The sequence below is a fragment of the Oryctolagus cuniculus genome, chromosome 9 (genome assembly GCF_964237555.1).
Source record: "Oryctolagus cuniculus chromosome 9, mOryCun1.1, whole genome shotgun sequence".
Classification (NCBI taxonomy): domain Eukaryota; kingdom Metazoa; phylum Chordata; class Mammalia; order Lagomorpha; family Leporidae; genus Oryctolagus; species Oryctolagus cuniculus.
The window spans coordinates 124,006,362-124,027,969 of record NC_091440.1 but is presented as its reverse complement, the minus strand read 5'-3'; the positions used below and the strand labels follow the sequence as shown (position 1 = coordinate 124,027,969).

Here is a 21,608-nt window from a genome sequence, read left to right as displayed (position 1 = left end):
ATCAGTTTGAGTTTCAGCTGCTCCACTTCTGATCCCGACCCCTGCTAATGTGCCTGGGAAAGCTGTAGGAGATGGCCCAAGTCTTTGGGCCCTGTACCCACTTGGGAGGCTTGAAAGGAGCCCCTGGCTCCTGGCTCCTGGCTTCTGCCTGTCCTAGCTCCAGTTGTTGCAGTCATTTGGGGAATAAACCAGTGGATGGAAGATTTCTCTCTCTTCGTCTCTCTTTCTCTGTGTAACTCTGTCTTTGATAAAATAAAAAGAATCTTTAAAAAAAACTCAAGGGGCCGGTGCTGTAGCATAGTGGGCTAAGCCTCTGCTTGTGGTGCCGGCATCCCATTTTGGTACCAGTTTGAGTCCTGGCTGCTCCTCTTCCGATCTAGCTCTTTTCTATGTCTGGAAAAGTAGTGGAAGGAGGCCCAATTTTTTGGGCCCCTGCACCTGTGTGGGAGATGTGGAAGAAGCTCCTGGCTCCTGGCTTTGGATTGGCCCAGCTCCAGCCATTGAGGGCATTTACGGAGTGAACCAGCGGAAGGAATACCTTTCTCTCTGTCTCTGTCTCTCTCTGTCTGTAACTCTACCTGTCAAATAAATAAATAAATAAAATCTTAAAAAGAAGCATATTCTTGGTTTAAAAAAAATCAATTTATTTACAAGGGGACATTTAGCCTAGCAGTAAAGATGCTCACTCACATCCTACATTACAGTGTCTGGGTTTCAGTCCCAGCTCCGGCTCCTGATTCCAGCTTCCTGCTGCCTGGGAGGCCACGATGGTGGTTCAAATGGTTGCACTGATTGTCTCCTAACTCTAGGATATGACTGAGCAGAGTTTGAATGCAGGCTCTGTACACACATCCACCTATTGTATGGTCACCCCATAAACCTGATCTTATGAGTTACACATTCCTTGCAAAACACACGTACAGAGAAGAAGAAAAAAGAGGAAGATAAAAACTATGAGTAATCTAATCCCTCTGAATATTTTCTTTTCTGTCTTCCATTCCTTCTGTGTTTGTACATGTGTAGGTATGTGGTGTGTGGATGTGTGTGCATATCTTAAGCACAGACAGTATCTTATTGAGGTATCACTTATTTTTACAATGTATTATGAATGTTTTGCAGGCTACAGCATTTTGTATAGTGGGATTTAAAGGCTCTGCAGTGTTCCATGGTTTGTGTTGTGGTTCATCTAACTGGTTTCCTACGACTTTAGCAATGTTTCCTGCTTTTAGTTTCATGAACATTGCTTTCATGAATATCTCTACAATGAAATCTCTAAAAAGTCTGTGGTTATGAAGATGCTTCTGAGTGGAGAATGATCTTAACCCCCTGTGTCAATGTTTACATACTACCCGCATGCACTCTATGCTGTGCGAGGATGACAGAGTTAACAGTGTAAACATGCTTTTTCCTTCCAGGTTAGTGGATGACAGATGTGTGGTACACCCAGAGGCCGGGGACCTTGCCAACCCTCCCAAGAAGTTCAGGGGTAAGAAATCAAGGCATTTGTTAAAAATATGACTTAAGAGGGCAGGTGATTTTTGTATTAAAACAAGTATTGTTAATGGTTTGATTCAGTGTGAAGCTTTCAATTATAGATAAGTCCACTGAAGAGTTCTTCAAAGATTTTTTACTTTCATACGCAGAGAGATTGAAAAGAAAAGAATGGCTTGGGTTTGTTTTGCTGGACAGTAGTTTATCTGTTGGAAGGAAATCTTGGTAATAAATGTGAAAGGCTGCTCTTCAAGGCAGTAAATGCAGCCAAATGATGTTTACTTATGTATTTCTGTGATAGTTCATATTATAAATGTTAGTGTGTCACTGTCAGCTCCTTAATTTATCTTTGTAAAAGTTCCAGGAGTTTGACAATGATGTGTTAAGTTTAGCTTTTAAAATAACACTTTGAATGGTGTGTAATAACTTATGATTGTCTTAGAAGTATAATTTTAGTAGTAGCTTGATCATCTCAGCTGAGAACTCAGTCACAGTAGGAGCCTGAGTACAACCCAGCTGTTACAAAGGAAGGATTGATGGACTCTGTAGAGTATCAGAAAACCAAAATCACTCATGAAATGCGTGCCCAAATCAGTTTCGTAATTTGTATGTGCTTATAAGAATAAACATAATTTTCAGACAGCATTCGTCCTGAGCACTTGCAGCCAGGCATCCTCACAAGGTACAAAGCAGCTTTCAGAAAGCTTTAAAAAGCTGGTGGGTTGCAAGCGTTCTTCAGGCCCACATGCCCAGGTCAGGCTGTGATGCTTCCTACACTGGTTTTGGGAGGTACTAACACTGGGGTGTTTACCGTGCTTCACGCCCTGTCAGGCACTGTATATGTTATATCTCTTTGTAACAGTGTCATTTTTCTATAAGTCAGAACCTCACAGAGAATGTAACAGACACAAATAAGTCATTTACATTAAATGGATCTAACTTGGTTGCTTTGGATAAGGGGTGTAGATTTCTTCTCCTCAAGTGGAGAAAGCATAAAGCAGACTTTGGAATGGCAACTGTCCCTTGAAGACACCCTTGAAATCTCATAGCAGGGACTCCCCTCATCCTGGGCATGTGAGGTCTTCTTGCAATGTACAGTCTCCACCGAGGATGGACTCCTGATAAAACTGTCACCAGGGACAGCCAGCGGTTGCGCCTGATAGGCTCCTGGCACTCAGGACGCACCTGCCAGAAACTATGCAGTGAGTGTATGCAGAATGACGTGAAAGATCGAACAGGGCAGAGAAACCCCCAAGGAAGAACAGAGTGTGGGTGAAGGACAGGTGCATTTTAAAAGCATGGACAAGCACAGTAGACACAGTTGTAGAGAGAATTAGTGCTCTGGAAAAGAGACCAGAGAAAGTCACCTAGAATATCACACAGAGAGATGCAAAGAAGGGGTATGGTAGTGGGCTGAGGAAAGCTTGGAGGGGAGACCCAGAAGGCCCAGCAATATGCAGTTAAATTCCACGAGGAGAAAGTAGAGAGAGTGGGGTGGGGGCAGTAACAGGGAGGGAAAAGAGTGAAAACTTGGCAACAGTGTAGGAGAACACTAGAGGGGTACTTCATAAAGTTCATGGAAAGTTGGATTAAAAGAGAAGTTTGTTTTGGAACAAAACAATTTTGAAATCTGTGTGTATGAGAGGACCTCAGAGAGTTCCTGGGAAACAGCATTTTGAAAAAAACTGTGTGCAGGGTCCGGTGCTGTCGTGAAGTGGCCTAGGTGTCCTCCTGCGGCACCAGCATGCTGTATGGGCACTGGTTTGTGCCCTGGCTGCTCTTCTTCCAACCCAGCTCTGCTATGGCCTGGGAAGGCAGTAGACGATGACCCAAGTGCTTGGGCCTCTGCATCCGTGTGGGAAACCTGGAAGAAGCTCCTGGCTTCTGGCTTCAGATTGGCCCAGCTCCAGCTGTTGGTAGCCATTTGGGGATGAACCAGTGGATGGTTCTGTCTCTTTCTCTGTAACTCTGCCTCTCAACTAAATAAATAAAATCTTAAAAAAATTAAGAGGAAAGCTATGTGTGGATTTCAAACAATTTTAGTACCAAAAATGAACTTCTAATTCCATTTTCTGCAGATTTTTTGAAGTCCCCTCATGTTCCCCAGGTAGAGTTGGCACTCTGAGCTCAGATCCACAGCTGGGCCCTGCATTGCCAAGATTCTAAGAGCCTTAGATTCAAAAAGGATTTAAAAGCAAACTGGGACAGCAAGCTCGTGTTTGAGACAGGAAGGAGCTTGAGAGCCGCTGGCTGTGTCTTACGTCAGTCCCCTCAGCACTCGGAAGCTCAGAGCATTCTGCTGTTGGTCCATAGTGGTAGAACGGGCAGTAACAAGAACCGTGCCCACCTGTGCTGGTGGATCTGGGTGATGACCAAAACATTGCCTGCCCCGTGCAGCTTTGTGAGCCTTGAACTCTTCCCAGGAAATACATGGAGCAGTGTTTTAAGTCCTTATGCAAATGATGGTTACCTTATGATAGAAAGGTGTGGTGTATTTCCATCAAACCAGTTTGACTCTGCCTTTACAGTCTGCAAGGGCAGATTGCATATTTTATTTTCTGTGTATTTCCCAGGCACTGTGCTTTGCCCACGGCAGACATCCCAGCAAAACACTGGAGTGCTTCAGAAAGTTTGTGGAACAGTAAGTTTATTTTGATGCAAAGAAAATTGAAATTCATGCATAGGTTTTCACAAACTTTTTGAAGAGCCCTCGTATGCATGGGATTCAAAGTGTTTTGCACCAAAATAAACTTACTTTTCATTCCTTTTTCCATGAACTTTTGAAGATACCCTCATAGGCAGCCGGTATTTTTGGATGAGACACGCAGATGTTCCTGGGGATCCTGTGATAACTCGTGGTTCCCAGGGGTGCCCCAGATTTCACTGCCTTGACCTTGGACAACCCGAGTCTTCTGCTGTCAGAGATATTAGTTTTTCAAAGATGAACGTGTAGGGTTGTGGCTGCCTTTTCTCTGTTCTTCCTTTCTAGTGAAGTGAATTGTTTTCAGGTGCAAAGATCATTTCAGAGTATATGAGGGGACCCAGGAGATAATGACGTGCAGACAGTCGGTGTGGAGTTACTCAGCAGGCACCGGTTCAAAGTGTGAATCACTCCTGCAGGCGCTCCGCCTCTCAGCCAGGACACTGGCTTCTCCTGTCATCTGAGGCTTTAGGTTGTCATCCTGGCTAGCTGGCTCTCATTTTCCGTCTCCAGCTGAAGACTAACCCATTTATCTTACTCCATTCATCATTGGAAAGGGAGAGTCCTTGCTGTTGAGAACTCAGGGTTCCCTTGTATCTGGAAGTGAGCTGGTGTCTTGAGCCCCGTCCTGCTGGGGCCTAGGAGGAGAATTCTGAGTGAGGCTCATTGCTGCGCTGGTCTCAGCAGCCGGGAGCAAACACTGTTGACGCAATGCCCCAGCCTTCCACGTGCCTTGTGCTGTCCTGCTCTTGCCTGAGAACTTCCCCCGCCTCGGTGGCTTTCCTCTGTGCCCGTTGGCTTTAACAGTGTTTTTCCATAGCTTTGCCTCCCAAAACCACCATCCCAGCGTTTCCAGACTCCTCTGCCAAGTTTCCAGAACACCCCCCTTCTCCTGACGTTCAAGGCAGCGAGAGGAGACCAGAGCGTACTGGCAGGTCGGCTGCACAGTTCCCCCTGCCTCAGATGATGTTCACTGCGTTGAAAGGATTTTTGTCTTTCATACTCACGCTGTGATTTGCTCAAGCAAATCATCATGTTTCAGAGTCATTAGGTAATCAGGTAAATTAAATCAGGTACAACTCTTCAGTTTTTTGAATGGGGCACCCCAGCTCCAGCAAGGTTAGAGTGGTGCTCCCAAGTACACACAGCCACACAGTGAGGTGCTTTTTTTTGTCTCTGTCTCGCTCTCGTTGATGGATAAACGAGGCTAGGTTTTAGCAAATAAACACTTTCCAAAGGTTGGTTGGTTGGTTATTTATTTATTTATTTATTTGACAGAATGGATAGTGAGAGAGAGAGACAGAGAGAAAGGTCTTCCTTTTGCCATTGGTTCGCCCTCCAATGGCTGCCACAGCTGGCGCGCTGCGGCCGGCGCACCGTGCTGATCCAAAGGCAGGAGCCAGGTGCTTCTCCTGGTCTCCCATGGGGTGCAGGGCCCAAGCACTTGGGCCATCCTCCACTGCCCTCCCCGGCCACAGCAGAGAGCTGGCCTGGAAGAGGGGCAACCGGGAAAGAATCTGGCGCCCCGACCAGGACTAGAACCTGGTGTGCCAGCGCCGCTAGGTGGAGGATTAGCCTAGTGAGCCGCGGCGCTGGCCCACCAAAAATTATTTAAAACATGGTGGTTTTCCAGTGGAAGCCATATAATCAGTAATATCAACAGGCATGGTGGCTTTATCTTTTTTTTTTTTTTTTTTTTTTTTTTGACAGGCAGAGTGGACAGTGAGAGAGAGACAGAGAGAAAGGTCTTCCTTTGCCATTGGTTCACCCTCCAATGGCCGCCGCGGCTGGCGCACTGCACTGATCCAATGGCAGGAGCCAGGTACTTATCCTGGTCTCCCATCGGGTGCAGGGCCCAAGCACTTGGGCCATCCTCCACTGCCCTCCCCGGCCACAGCAGAGAGCTGGCCTGGAAGAGGGGCAACCGGGACAGAATCCAGTGCCCCGACCGGGACTAGAACCCCGTGTGCCGGCGCCTCAAGGCGGAGGATTAGCCTAGTGAGCCACGGCACCAGCCGTGGCTTTATCTTAAGTGAATAAAATTCCTTTTGTGATAAAGTATTCCCTATTTTTAAAAAAAATATTTGTTTATTTGAAAGGCACAGTTACAGAGAGTTAGAGGCAGAGAGAGGGAGAGAAGTCTTCCATCTGCTGGTTCGCTCCTCGAATGGCCGCAGTGGCCAGAGATGGGCAGATCTGAAGCCAGCAGCCAGAAGCTTCTTCCGGGTCTCTCACGCGGGTGCAGGGGCCCAAGGATCTGGGCCATCATCTACTGCTCTCCCAGACCTGAGCAGAGAGTTGAATTACAAGTGGAGCAGCAGGAACTTGAACTGGCACCCATATGGGATGCTGACACTGTAGGTAGCGGCTTCATCTGCTACATCACAGCACTGGCCCCAATATTCCCTATTTTTGGAATATGAACTCTTGCGGCCAGTGCAGTGACTTAGTGGATTAAGTTGCTGCTTGTAGCACTGGCATTCCATGTGGGCTTTGCTGGTTCAAGTCCTGGCTGCTCCACTTCTGATCCAGCTTCCTGCTTATATGCCTGGGAAAGCAACAGAAGATGGTCCAAATGCTTGGGCCCCTGCCAACAGTGTGGGAGACCTGGATGAAGCATCTGACTCCTGGCTTCAGCCTGGCCCAGCCCTAGCTCTTGTTGTCCATTTGAAGAGTGAATCAGCAGATGAAAGATACCTCTCTCTCTCTGTCTGCCTTGCCCTCTCTGCAAGTCTGACTTTGAAATAAACAGATCATAGAAGATGAAATAAATAAAGAGAAGATAGACTCAGAACTTTTGAGTAAACTTAGATGTGCTGAAGAATTGTGAAGACAGCGTGGTGAATTCTCTACGCTACTCCCCCAGATGTCTGCATCTCATAAGTACGGGATGTTTGTCAAAATTAGCAAGTCACCGTTTGTACATTGATGTTGGCACATTCCAGGCTTTATTGGGATCTCCCAGACTTTTCTGCTTTTCCAGGGTCCCTTGTTGTGTCCGTGCAGTCTTATGCAGTTGACACTTTTTCATTCTCTCCTGGTTTCTCATGACCTTGATTCTTTTGGAGAACACCAATCAAGTGTTTTAGGCTGCCCCTCGGGCTGGGTCTGTGTGAATTGCTTGTTGTGATTTAGGCTGGGAGGAAGGTTTTGAGAAGGAGGCCATGGAGGTTAAGTGTCATTCTCCAGGTCACATCAGGGGTTGCCTAACAGTGACATGATTTACCGCTGGTCTTAGATTTTGATAAACAGTTTACCTCTCCTCTCTCACCCTAAATTTCAGCAGTTCTTTTGGTTGACTTCACATTCTTTTGGCTTTGCTTTTCTTTCTTTCTTTTGGCTTTTCTTTTCTTTCTTTCTTTCTTTTTTTTTTTTTTTTATTTTCTTGGTTCCTTTCCATACTTCTATACTTCTTCTATGTTCTGCATGGGCCTTTTTCTTAGTAGGACAAGCTCATGAAAATCACAGCAAGAGAGCTTTGCATGTCCTTTTCTTACCATCTGGACCATACAACACAGAAATAACGGAGAAGCAGGGACGTGCTCGCTGGGAGTGGCCCCTTCTCTTGGCTGACTGGGTTCTTCCCAGGGCTGAGCCATTTGGCCTTCAAAGCTCCAACTCTGAAGCCCTGTGATCGTTTGACTACTGACCATTTCATCATCCATCAAACCTACCAAGGGGCCACTGCTGGCAAGCAACAAATGAATTTGAAAGGAGTCAGAATGCTTCCAGAACTACGACTAAAATCGAGAATGTCTTTGCCATGCCATGCAGTACTAAAGTGGGTAGTGAACGCCGGAGCCTTGCAAGGAGATTGGCAAGATCATTTATTTAACCATTCCTTCTCTGTAGTAACTCAAGAAGTCGCTCTGAAAGCAGGGCCTCATCTGTTGCCTCTGCTCACAGAGATTCCACCCTGAGGCACATCAGTGATCAGTGTTACTGCTAGGTAGTCATTTTTACTTCTTGTGTCATTGAACATGTCAATCTTGCTAACACAATGCGTTCCTACCATGAGCCAATTATAAATGGCTCATCCACCTGCTCAATAATTGCTGTGTTGGATTTCTTGAGATTTAGTGTCAATGTGTTTTTTTAATTAGTGAAACTAGTTCAGATTTGAAATCAGGTAACATTTATTGGGCATTTAATACATGTGAGGCCGTGCTTTGGGCTTCCTGTGCGTTGTTATTTAGTCATCACCCTGACTCCAGGAAGTAGACATTTTTGCTATTCCACTTTGACTGTTGCGGAAGCTCAGTTTAAAGAAGTGATGCAACTGCCACTAAGCTCATTCAAAGTAGAGCTGGGACCTAAGCCAGGTTTTGTGGCTACAGAGCCAGCATACCATGCGCTGTAACCTGCTCTTCTCTTAGTTCTACCTGTTGTCCCGTGAAGCCGCCCAGAAAAATTTTATCCCTATCTCACACAGTAACCTTTGAGGTGTTTGTCTAGAATGATTATATTTCTGTAGCTATTTTTTTCTTTTGCATTCTTAATTTTTTAAGGTTCTTTATCCCTGCTGTCAGCTGCACAGTCTTCATTGACCTCTCTAGTCTGCACACCACCTTGCTTGTTTTCTGGATATGCTCCTGTTTTTCCTTTTTATCCTCAGTAGGATGGGACGAGCTGGACATAGTACATTTGGGTTTATTCTGAGGAGAATCCTGTTCTTTTTTTGGAGGCCACACTTGAGCCCAGGAGTCTCGGGTAGGACTCCCCAAGTCACCTGGAACCTCAGTCAACCCAGTTCTTGGTGTAGTCGTTTGCTGCTACTTGAAGAAGTTTAGGAAATTGGATTTCCAAGCCAACAACACCATGATTTATAATGTTCTGCAGTTCAGTGTTCCTACTACTGTGCTGGTCCCGGTATTTGTGGTGGGTCATCGTGTTAATAACCCCTTACTGCTGAGCCCCTGTTATTAAACTCTTAAGTGGCACTGGAAATTGGAAAATGCATTTACTCTTCTCAGTGAGGTTTCAGAGAATGGGGCCAAGGAGTGAAGTGAAAGCAGATTACTTGGCCTCTTTGCTTCTCCTGTTGAAGCTTGTGAGGATGTTAAAATTGCTGGTCCTTTTGAAGGGCAGTTCTTGTGGTTCTGAGTGATTGGGAAGTCCCCTAAGTTACTGTTGAAAGAAGCTCTCACACAGTTAATTAAATGACTGGCGTGGGTGTTGTGGCACGGCCGGTTAAGCCACTACTTGGGATACCCACATCTCATATCAGACTTTGAGTGCCAGCTACTCTGCTCTTCTGATCGGGCTTTTGGGTAGTGTGCCTGAGAAGGCAGTGTAAGATGGCCTGTGTACTTGGGTCTTGGCCACCCACTTAGGAGACCCAGATAGAGCTCCTGGCTTCAACCTGGTACAGTGCTGGCTATTGTGGACATCTAGGGGGTGAGCCAGTGAATGGAAGATCTCTCTTTCTCTTTTCCTGCCATTTTGGCTTTCAAATATGTGAACAAATAAATAAATCATAATAATATGAACGGGATGGGTATCTTTTTGTTTTAAAGATTAATTTTATTTATTTTAAAGGTAGAGTTACAGAGAGAGGAGAAAGGAGGGGGGTCTTTCATTTGCTTGTTCATTTCCCATGTGGCCTTGATGGCTAGGGCTGGGCCAGGCCAAAGCCAGGAGCCAGGAGCTAGGAGCCAGGAGCTTCATCTGGGTCTCCTATGGGGGTGCAGGGGCCCAAGCACTTGGGCCAGCTTCTGCTGCTTTCCTAGATGGATTAGCAGGGATCTGGTTTGGACAAGAAGCAACTGGGAGTTGCACCCACGCCTGTGTGGGATGCTGACATTGCAGGTGGCGGCTTGACCTGCTGTGCCACAGCACCAACCTCAGGGTGGGCTTTTGATGCAGCACTTAAGGTGCTGCTGGGGATGCCCACATCCCATATTAGAATCATTCTGGGTTCTAGTTCTGACTGCATTCTTTCTCTCTCCTTTAAAAAAATATTTATTTATTTGAAAGGTGGAGTTACCAGAGAGGCAGAGGCAGAGAGAAAGAGAGAGAGGTCTTCACTCCCCAGATGGGCACAATGACTGGAGCTGGGCTGATCCAAAGCCAAGAGCCAGGAGCTTCTTCCGGGTTTCCTATGTGGGAGCAAGGGCCCAAGGACTTGGGCCATCTTTGCTTTCCCAGGCCATTAGCAGAGAGCTGATTGGGAAGTGGAGCAGCTGGGACTAGAACAGGCATCTATATGGGATGCTGGCGCTTCAGGCCAGGGCAGAAACCTGCTGCGCCACAGCGCTGGCCCCTGTCTGATACTTGATGCAGTGGGAAGGTCCTATGACCCTGGGTGCTTGCATTCCATAGGTGAGTATGTGAGAGGTTGCCCAGAGTCCATTCCACATCGTTATCCAAGCTGAGGTGTTTGTCTGCTTTATTGCTGGCACTGTGAAGCATAACAACTCTTCCCATACATGTACATTCTGTCCTGTAGAGGGATGTGGGATGCCAGTACTGCAGGTGGCGACTTTACCTGCTACACCACAGTGTCAGCTCCATTTCAGTATTCCGCTAATGCACATACTGATATGCAACATTATGGCTTAGGTACTTGGGTTTCTGCCACTCACCTGGGAGACCTGGACTACGTTCCTGAATCCTGGATTTCACCCGGCCTATTCCCAGTTGTTGCAGGCATTCGGGGGGTAAACTAACAGCTGAGGGATTTCTGTTTGTCTTGTTTGTGTGTCTGTTTTTGTCTGCCTCCCTTGCAAATAAATAAATAAGAAAGGTATGAAAGATGTATGAATTTTGATTTGTGGCTTTTACTGTGAAGTTTAATTCTCTCCCTTAGAGTAAGCGTTGATGGGCAGATAATTAACACTTGTGGTACATGCAGTTCTGGGAGTAAGAACACCTCCCTGACTCCCTCACTTCCCACTCTTGTGTCCGTGGACCAGGTCACACGAGCTGCAGGCTCAGATGTGAGAATCTCCCTTTCTGTGTTATGTGTGAAGTTCATTGTGTGTCCGAATTACTAGTAATCATTCAATAAATACCCTTTTTTCTGTATTTCAGATTATTAGCTAAGTCTACCCTTTCCAGGAATGCAGAGTCCTAAATGGTGGACTACTTTTTTTGTGAGCACTTAGGAGACCCTTTCTCCACATCTGTGGAAGCAACACATCACAGAAGTACAGTGACATGTCATAAAGCTCGTAGGTGCAAAGTTAGGCCTGCTTGGAGCTGGCGGTTTCCATGCAGTAAGATTCTGGATACTTTCAGCAGAGGTTGATTGGACACACACCATTTGCAACACACATTTGAACTGGTTACTTTTGTTCAGATCAGTCAAAAGTTAATGCTACCCTCAAGGAATGTGTAATCTAATGAGGGAGATTAGATGATGTATAAATAATTATAACTTTAGAAAATGATAAAGGCTAAATAAAGAAGTCATGGCCAAAAGTATTGTGGGAGGGTGCAGATTCTAATTTCCCATTTTGGGTGATGAGGGAAGCGCCTTAAAGAAGATAGCATTTGGCCCAAAAGATTTTTATCTGTGGGAAGAAACATCCAGGCTTTTCAGGCCAAACATGCACCTGTTAATTAAAGTGGTTCCTAGGGTAAGAGCATGCAAAACTGAGTTGCATTTCTTCTCCTTTTTAAAAATTTAGTATTTGAAAGGCAGAGGGGGACAGGGGAAGAGAGAGGGAGACAGAGAGAGGAAGAGAGAGAGCAAGTGAGAGCTACCCTGTCTGAAGGTTTACTTCCCAAATGCACACAACAGTGGGACAGGACCAGCCTGAAGCCAGGAACCCAGAACTCAACCTGGGTCTCCCATGTGGATGGCAGGGATCCAAGTACTTGACCTATCACCTGCATCCTCCCAGGATCTGTGTTAGCAGAATGGTGAAATCAAAAGTGGAACCAGGACTTCAACCGGGGCATTCTGATAAGAGAAATGGGTGTTTCATGTCGTGTCTCAACCACTGTGCCAAATGCTTAACTCTGCATTTCTTCTTGAAGTAGTGCTGGAGTGTTTGGCATTCTTTCCAGTACAGTGCTGAGATGAAATATCAAGTCTGTTTTCCCAATAAATTTGGTCTTCTGCAAGAGATACATAAGTAACCAATGTTAACCGAATGTGACAAAAGAAACTTTATGGCTGCTCATTTATTTAGTCCTTACTATATGTAAAGTATTATTCTAATTGCTGTATTGTCTATTAATCTATTGAATCTTTATGTAAGCCTATGAAGTATATATTATTATTCAGACATTGTTACACTTGTGTGTTAGATAATGTGCTAGGACATAAATCCAAAGAAGGAGACTACATAGCTTAGATAAGTTAGAAGCTTCTTTCTCTGTCACTTAACAGTCCTTAGGTGAGTGACACAGGACCCTGTGGCCACTGTCACTCTCAGCATGTAACTCCAGTAGTGGTAATTTCCTGCTCCATAGAAGGGTTACTAAAGGGCATCTAGGGAAGGGGATTCTCCCTGCAGGGTGACACCTGCAAATTCCTGCTCCGCCCCCACACCTGGCTCATAGGCCTGTGGTGCTGGATTGCATGGTGGCCCCATGCAGAGGACTCGTCCATGTCCTGATGTCCAGATCCCCTGAGTGCGACCTTATTTGGGAAATGGGTCTTTGCAAATCTAACTAAATTAAAGATCTTGAGCCAAAATCACCTTGGATCACTGAAATGGGTTACTCAGATTAAATCCAATGGTAGTGTCCTTCTAGGAGACAGAGGAGAAGACCTACTCAGAGTAGAGGTCACGTGGAGGTCGGGGGAGAGATTGGAGTTTTGTGGCCACAAACCAAGGAAGCCATCAGAGGAAGCTCAGCCCTGCTGACACCTTCCTGGTGTTTCAAGCCCCTAGTAGAAGGTGATCTGTGTGACAGCTACAGGAGGCTAATCACAGGGCTACATGTTGCTGCCAGTAGGCCAAGGAGTGTGGGGCTTAGCGGGGTGGCTGGGTGCCAACCTAAAGATACCTAAACAAAGAAGAGCACAGATATCGGTGTGTAGGAATAGCCTTCTCACTCCTGCCCACTTTGTAGAAGAAGAAGTTAAGGCACTGAGAGGTCCAGTAACTTGCCCAAGGTCATACCTCTGAAAGGAAGCAAGGCCACGATTGAAATCCAGGTCCTTTGCCCTGAACAAAGCCCAGGGAAGCCTCTGTGATTGATTTGGCATTTAGAGGAAGAATGGAGGGCAGCAGGAGCAGCAGACAAAGGCGCAGTTGCCAGCCTGGTGGCCAGAAGGAGGTAGAGCGAAGAGGCCTCTTTGTCCTAGACACAGGGGTGTGATGGTGTATGTCGTGGGTTGTGTGGGTCACTAGACTTTTGGTTGACCTGTGAATATGCTGTTGACTTTGCTGAAAAAAGGTTAGGTCTCCCCAGTCTACATTTCTGTGGCTTTTATCATGGCTGAGACTGGCTGTGGTGGGCGTGGAGAGAGACCTTGCTAATTTGACTCTTGGCCCCTTGGGGCCCTCAGAGGAATTCCTGGGGTGGAGTTGTCAGATACTTATGTGATGCACTTCCTTTCACTCAAGGGGAAAAGAGTCATCCTCATGATTGTACAGCAAAGTACATTACATAGTACAATGTTTATTTATTTTCATTTTTATTTGAAAGAGAGATCTTCCATCCACTCTCCAGGTGCTCACAACAGCCAGGAGACTAGATCTCAGTCTGGGTCTCATGTGGGTGGCAGGGACCCAAGTACTTGAGCCATCACCCACTGCCTCCCAGGGTGTGCATTAGCAGGATGCTGGAATTGGGAGCAGAGCCAGGACTTGAACCCAGGGACTCTGATTTGGGGCCTCAAGTGATGACCTAACCATTGTGCTAAATGCCTACCCTCACAAAGTATGGATTTTCTAGGATATTTGTTCTTCTACATGGTATGGAAGACTAGACTATTTCTACTGATAAAATATCTGTTATCAACTTTGTACTCTTTAGGGAAGTAATTCCAATTACAGAATTTCCTATGAAAAATGCTTTCTTTTTATAATGTAGTTTCTGGGAACACAGCATAGTGAGAAGTACTGTTTGTAGAATGGAAACTTTGGCTCATTCAAAATACTCTTCAATTAAATAATAGTAACTGTTTTTAAGTAAACTCACCTCCCATCCTCTCTTGCCATGTATTAGAAATGTTGAACGTCATAATAGAATGACAAATCTGTTCAGTTTTTGCATGTTCTTTGGTTTAAATGTTATCTCCAGCAGTGCGTGGAGTAATATATATATGTTTATTATTGGAAATAAGCATGAATTACGATTGCATTTCTGTGATTTGTGGTTGATGAGCTTTTATTATTTTTCTGTCTTCTGAGTATTGAACAAAAGTTATATTTGGCTTACAAAAGTCTCTGTGCATCTCCATAATGCTTAATAATCATTAACTTCCTCAAGTTAGCACAAAGAGTGAAGATGGATTTGTGCTTTTGTATCCTGGCCCCGTCAGCTGCCCTTCCTTCCCAGGGGTTTATAGTTCCTGTCTGATCAGTGCCCTTGTTTAGAGGTTGTGGTTTTTCCCTGTGAATACAGCCATTGCAGAAGAAAGCAAACCTTGCTGGCGGGTGGCAGTGCTTGTTTCATAAATGCTTGCAAGTGGTTTAGAAACTTAGCCCTTTAAAGAATAAGATGCATAGTAGCATAAGGAAGTAGTCTCACACACAGAGATCCAGCCTCTGCGGGCTATACTTTCCAGCCCTCTGCACCCTTCTTTTTGCTGGGGACCCCATGCAAAGAGGGTTGTATGCCCTGAAAATCAAAGTGATAGCCTACCCAAGGATTCACTGAGTCTGAGTAGTTCTTTAATGGTTTTCTTTAGGAGTGAGCCGGGTGTGTATGTAGGTGTCTTCCACTGGATGACTTGCAGGTGGTTGAACTTAGGTCTTCAAAAACTTGGAACATCATAAGCTTATCCAGAGAGTGTCTTGTGTTGGAAGTGTGGATCAGCTAGTAGTGGTCTGTTGAACGAGCAGGTGCTAATGGACAGAAGCTTCATCTCTGTTGAGAAGTAGCATTGAGGACATTAGCCCGTCTGCTTCCAGGAATACTTATGTAGACTGTATGAAGCACAAGTGCAGCTGAAATGGTTGCAGGAAACCTCAGAGTTATGCAACTTGTATTCTGATTATATCTGCATAATTAAACAACCTGGATGTGGGTCAATATTGGAAGAAAAGGCATTAAATAAAGCTGGTTTGCTAGTTAGGTTTTGTAATATGGTCGTACAAAAGAAGCAGATCCTTTGCCCAAAATATCATGCTAAGAAAATAGTGTGACTGTCTAGTGGGCAAATGAAAAAAAAAAAAAACAAAACAAAAAAAACAAAACAAACAAACAAACCCCAAACAAAAAGCAGCTGAGTATTAACTAACATTTTGACTGAAAGCAATGACAATGACGTCCTTTAATTCCTCTCTCCTCAATACTCTTTGGCCAACATTGTTAAGTTAAAGACAGACATCTCCAGTAGCCAGGAAGACAAGAGAGCTCCCCACTTTCCCCCAACGTAAGAGAGGGGCAGCATTGTTCTAGAGGCTTCTTTGGATATTCTGCCTGTCCTTTCCTTGTTCTCCCAAAATCAAGTCTGTGAAACAGCTTCAGAATCAGATTTTATCACTCCCAGTTAGCCAGAAATGTTGATTTAGTGGAATAACACTCTTGATCTTTGGGAAGCGGTCACTTTTGTGGAGAAATCAAAGGCAGTCAGGAGAAGTTCTTGGGATTGTCCGTGAGCTGTGCTGTCCGCGGCAAGCACACCGCAGGCCTTGAGCGTGAACAGGGAGATGAGAAGCCACAGGGCATGGTTTTGTAGCCAGGGGACCCCAGTGGATACTTGGGATTCTCTTGGCAGAGGTTTTGTAAGATTTAACTCTTTACATGATGATACTAACACAGTGTTTGTTTTATTCCGTTCTAGTTTTTTCTTGCGTGTGTAGTGGAGTTTTCCAGAGGCTACCTGGAATCTGATGGTATCATCTCTTTGTTGACTAGTGAAATGTGTGCTTGTGTTTTATTGTTTTCGGTATTTCTCAGTATTATTTTGTAGCACAGTAACTATAAACAGCCCACAAAACAGAATCTCTTTGGTGTAAACAGTGATTTGTAAAAGTCAAGGTGGGCGTTTGACTCAGCAGTTGAGGTTTTGCTTGGGAGGCCTGCATCTCGTTTTAGAGTCCCTGGTTCCGTTCCTGAGCCCTCTGCTTCCAATCCAGCTTTCTGCTCAGGCACACGCTGGGAGGCAGCAGACGATGGCGCAAGTACTTGAGCCCCTGCCACCCGTTTGAGAGTCCCAGACTGAGTTATGGGTTCCTGGCTTCAGCTTGGCCTAGCCCTGGTTATTGCAGATGTTTGGGGAAGTGAAACAGTGGATAGAGTATCTTTGTGTGTTTCTGTGTCTGTCTCTCTTTCACATAAAAAAAGAAAATAAAATTAAGTAGTTTGTAAATGTGAAGGGACCTGGTGACCAAAAAGTTTGAGAAATGTTTTCTAGAGGAACAATCAGAAAACAGGAGTTAGGAATAAACTTACTGGAGCTATGAGAAAAGGCAGGTGTTAAAAGCCATGGGTGGGGTCTGGCCTTGTTGCTCAGTGGGATGCTGGCATCCTGTGTTAGAGTGCCGGTGCAAGTCATGGCTTCTCTGCTTCCTATCCAGCTTCCTGCTGATGTTCCTGGGAAAGCAGCAGAGGTACACTGAAGTGCTTGGGGGCCCTTCCACTCTAGTGGGAGAGCCACATGGAGTGCCTGGCTCCTGGCTCTGCCTTGGTCCAGATCTGGCTGTTGCAGCCGTTTGGGGCGTTAGCTGGTATGGGGAAGCACATGCTCATACACTCACTGTCTCTCTCTGCCTTTCATATAAAATAAAGAAATCGGGTTAGCTAGAAACTGCGGTCAGGGAAGGTGATTTGGAAACAGGGAGTTGGCAGATACACCGCCGGGGCAGGGCGAAGTGAGGGAGTGGAGGAAACGCTGTGCTTGGTGAGCTTTTTGAGGTCAGCATTGAGTCCCCATCACTGTGCCTACAGCGGGGTAGTCCTTTGATGAATACTTGTCAGTGATTGAATTGATGAGTTTGGAAAATGTTGAATCTAATAAAAAGCTGGTAAATGTATGAGATGAGGTGTTTATCACAGAATTACTTGGAGGAAACCTAAATGTGAGTACAAAAGGAAAAAGAGGACTTAAAGCACCATGGTGAGTCCCAAGAGGGAATTTAAAGTTTCCAGGCAGTATTTAATGACTAGAAATTGTGAAGCAGAAGAGATTGATGTGAAGTTGAATATGCTGCATCTTTAATTATCCAGAATAAGCATGTATGTGTAAATGTACGTCTCAGCAAAGTATTTGTCTAAGAGCGTACTGCAAAGTGACACCACAGTTCACTTGGGGACATGAAAAGGGGTGGGTTTTTTTTTTAATATTCTATAGATTTTCTCAAAATATTTCAGTAATCACATAGCAATTTTATATTTAGAATAAAAGCCCCAGAAAAATATGTTTTTATTTATTTATTTGAAAGGGGAAGTGAGAAAGAGAGAAGGAGAGAGGGAGATCTTCTGGCAGCTGGTTCACTACCCCAAATGCCTCACAACAGCTAGGGCTAGGCCCTGCCGAATCTGGAGCCTGGAGCCCGTTCTGGGTCTCCCATGTGGATGACTGAGACCCAAGCACTTGACATTACCTGTTGCCTTCCAGGGTCTGCATTAGCAGGGAACTGGAAGTGCAAATGGGGGTGGGACTGAATCCAGGCATTCTGAGTAGGGTTTGGGCATCTCGAGTAGCAGCTAAGCTGCTGTGCCGAAGTCCGCCTACCCCCTGCCACCGCCACGTTTTTGTATATACACACACGTATATTGAGCCACTGGACAGCAGTTAACGTCAGGTTCCATATTGGGGGAAGAAGTGTTCTTTTCTTTGCCGCCTGAATGAAGCCGGCCTGAACATCCGGACGTGGTGCAGGCAGAGGGGAGTTCCAGGCAGAGGGCGAGCACTGGCTGAACGGGACTGCCTGCACTGAAGGACTGGCAGTGCCCGATGCTCCCTGGGAGGGCGTTTAACTACTGTAGGCTCAGAGAGAGAGGCCTGGGAGCTGCAGGAGAATCAAGGAAAGAACAAGAAAGGCTGTGGCAGGGAGAGCCAGAAGGGCAGGAAGGAGTTGCTGGTGGGCTGGCAGCTGTGCCTGCTCTTGGCCCTTAGCAGGGGAGCACTTAGGCCTGAGGGCAAAGTAAGAACACTTAAAGGTATCTGTTGGCCAGCGCCGCCGCGGCTCACTAGGCTAATCCTCTGCCTGCAGCGCTGGCACACCGGGTTCTAGTCCCGATCGGGGCACCGGATACTGTCCCGGTTGCTTCTCTTCTAGGCCAGCTCTCTGCTGTGGCCCGGGAGTGCAGTGGAGGATGGCTCAAGTCCTTGGGACCTGCACCCCACGGGAGACCAGGAGAAGCACCTGGCTCCTGGCTTCAGATCAGCGTGAGGTGCCGGCTGCAGTGCAGTGGCCGTTGGAGGGCCAACCAATGGCAAAGGAAGACCTTTCTCTCTGTCTCTCTCTCACTGTCCACTCTGCCTGTCCAAAAAAAAAAAAAAAAAGAAGGTATCTGTTATACATTGTACACGCTATGCACCTAAATGCACAGTATACTCTTCTAGTGCAGAGCATAACCGATTCTGCCTCTGTTTACCTTTTTTCCTTCTTTTGCGGGACTGGGAACCTGTTTTTCTGCCAAAGGCCATTTGGATATTTATATCATTCGTGGGTCATAGAAAATAATCAGCTTAAAAATTATAGATTTATTGAATTTTGTGACCTACCTGTGGTTGCCTTGGCAGGGCCAGACCAAGACCTTACATGGTCTGCGGGCTGGGCATTCTCCACCCCTGCTTTGGAAAAGTGAGTAAATTATTGGATATTTAAAAGTAAAAGGGTAATACGAAAAGAATTAACTTGAAGTGGTCACAGACCTAAGTGTAAGAACTAAAGCCATAAAACTGCTAGAGTCTGCCAGCATGATCTTGGATTAGGCAATGATTTCTTAGATCCGGCATCAAAGGAATATGGCAAAAGAAGAAATAAAGACAGTTGGATTTCAAAGATTACTATCAAGAATATGAAAACAGAACCCTCAGAATGGGAGAGAATGTTTGTAAATCATGTATCTGATATTAGAGTTGGATATAGTATATAAAAAACTTAGAACTCAAAAAGCAGGAAACCCGACTGAAACATGGGCAAAGCATCTGAATATGTCTTTTTCCTCCAAAAGTTAGAAAAATGACCGGTAAGCACATGACATGGTGTAAATAGAAACCACAATGAGATACCACTGTCTGCTCGATACCACATCTGCTAGGATGCTGTAACAGAAAAGACAGCTAATAACGTGTTCTCCAGGAGCTGGAGATACTGAGCCATCACTCTTGGTGGGAACACAGAATGGTACAGGTCTTTGAAAGACAACCTGAAAGTTCTCCCCAAAGCTAAAATAGGGTTACCACTGGATTCACCGGTTCCCCTCTTAAGTGTACACCCAGAATGATGAGAACCTGTCCACACAAACACCTGTGTGTGGACGTTCCTAGCAGCACCATTCACAGTAGCTCCAAGTAGAAGCAGTGGCTTGTCCCTCAGCTACTGAGTGGATTGCACCGTGTGCTGCATTCCTGTGGTGGGAAACTCCGGAGCTGTAAAAGGGAAGGCAGTACTGACACCTGCTACAACATGGCTGGACTTTTTGCAACATTAAGCTGAGTGACATGAGGTCACAAATTGGGTCCTCGTGTGGGATGCCGTTTGGAGATACACAACAGGTGATTGGTGGCCTGAGGCCAAGGGGACAGGCGTTCTGAGAGGCAGCTGGCACCAGGTTTCTCTTTGAAGTGTTGAAAGTTTAGTTCATGGGGATGTTTGCACAACTCTGAATGTGCTGAAAATCATTAAATTGTACTCTTTAAACAGGTGAAGTGGAGGGCATGTTATATATTAATAAAGAGCAAATGTTAGGTTCTGCTTAAAAGAACAAGTGGTGTGGAGTCAACACATGGGGAAATGTAAATTAGCAGTTAAAGCAGTGATGGTGGGTTCCAGCGTCTGTCCAGTCAGCTAAGTGTGTACAGATTACAGTCTTTGAGCGAGGCTTGTGGAAATAAGCATTCACACCCTGCCTGGAGGAGAAAACATATAACTTGGCACAGACTTTTTGGAGAACTGTCAGATGAATATATATATATATATATAGCTTTGGCTCAGAGATGAAAATGCAAATTAACCAGCAAAGTGAGAAATATGATCTTAAACATTAGCTTAGAAAAATCTCATCTCTTTCTCCCTTTCCCTCCCTCCCCCACCCCTACACACACGCTTTTTGCTTAGATTATGTTTTTATTTGAAAGGTAGAGTGATGAAAGAGAGGTAGAGAGAGAGATAGAGAGAGACATTGCCCATCCACTGGTTTACTCCCCAAATGGCCACAAAGCCAGGCCTGGGGTGAGGCCAAGGCCAGGAGCCAGGAGCTTCTTCTACTCTCCCACCTGGGTGCAGGGGCCCAAGGATTTGGGGCCATCATCTGCTGCCTTCCCAGGCACATTAGCAAGGAGCTGGATGGGAAGCGGGGCAGCCCAGACTTGGACAGGGCTCATATGGGATGCTGGTGTCTGTGTCTCAGGTAGCTGCCTAACCTCCTGTACCACAGAGCTGCCTGTGATAATGTGGGCTTTTAAAATATATGCTCAGCGGCTGGCATTGTGTCATAGAGGGTTAAGCCACCATCTGGGATGCTGGCATCTCATATCAGCACCAGTTTATGTACCGGCTGCTTCACTTCCCATCCAGATCCCTGCTAATGCAGGTGGGAAAGCAGCAGAAGGTGGCCCAGTTGCCTGGGATCCTGCTGCACACATGGGAAACCTGGCTGGGGCTTCTGGCACCTTTGCAGCCATTAGGGGAGTGAACCAGTGGGTGGAGGATTCATTCATTCATTCATTCTCATTCTCTCTCTCTCTCTCTCTCTCTCTCTCTCTATCTCCATCTCCCCTCTCCCCTCTCCCCTCTCCCCGCCCCTGTCTGACTCTTCTCTCTGAATTCTGTCTTTCAAATAAACAAATAGGGGTTGGCGCCATGGCTCACTTGGTTAATCCTCCACCTGCAGTGCCAGCATCCCATATCAGCACTAGGTTCTAGTCCCGGTTGCTCCTCTTCCAGTCCCGCTCTCTGCTGTGGCCTGGGAGGGCAGTGGAGGACGGCCCAAGTGCTTGGGCACCTGCACCTGTGTGGGAGACCAGGAAGAAGCACCTAGCTCCTGGCTTCGGATCGGCGTAGCGCCGGCCATAGTGGCCATTTGGGGAGTGAACCAATGGAAGGAAGACCTTTTTCTTTGTCTCTCTCTCTCTCACTGTCTATAACTCTACCTTTCAAATAAAAAAAAAAAAATA

General features: G+C 45.9%; 1 protein-coding gene across 1 annotated transcript in view; it reads left to right on the top strand.

Annotated features, from left to right (window-relative positions):
• The window catches only part of ITPR2 (inositol 1,4,5-trisphosphate receptor type 2), a 536,947-nt gene that overhangs the window by 47,049 nt on the left and 468,290 nt on the right, over positions 1-21,608 (top strand). Inside the window, exon 2 of the mRNA XM_051850872.2 lies at positions 1,416-1,486. Coding sequence (XP_051706832.1) covers positions 1,416-1,486 — 71 coding nt within the window. The remainder of the gene's footprint in view (positions 1-1,415; positions 1,487-21,608) is intronic.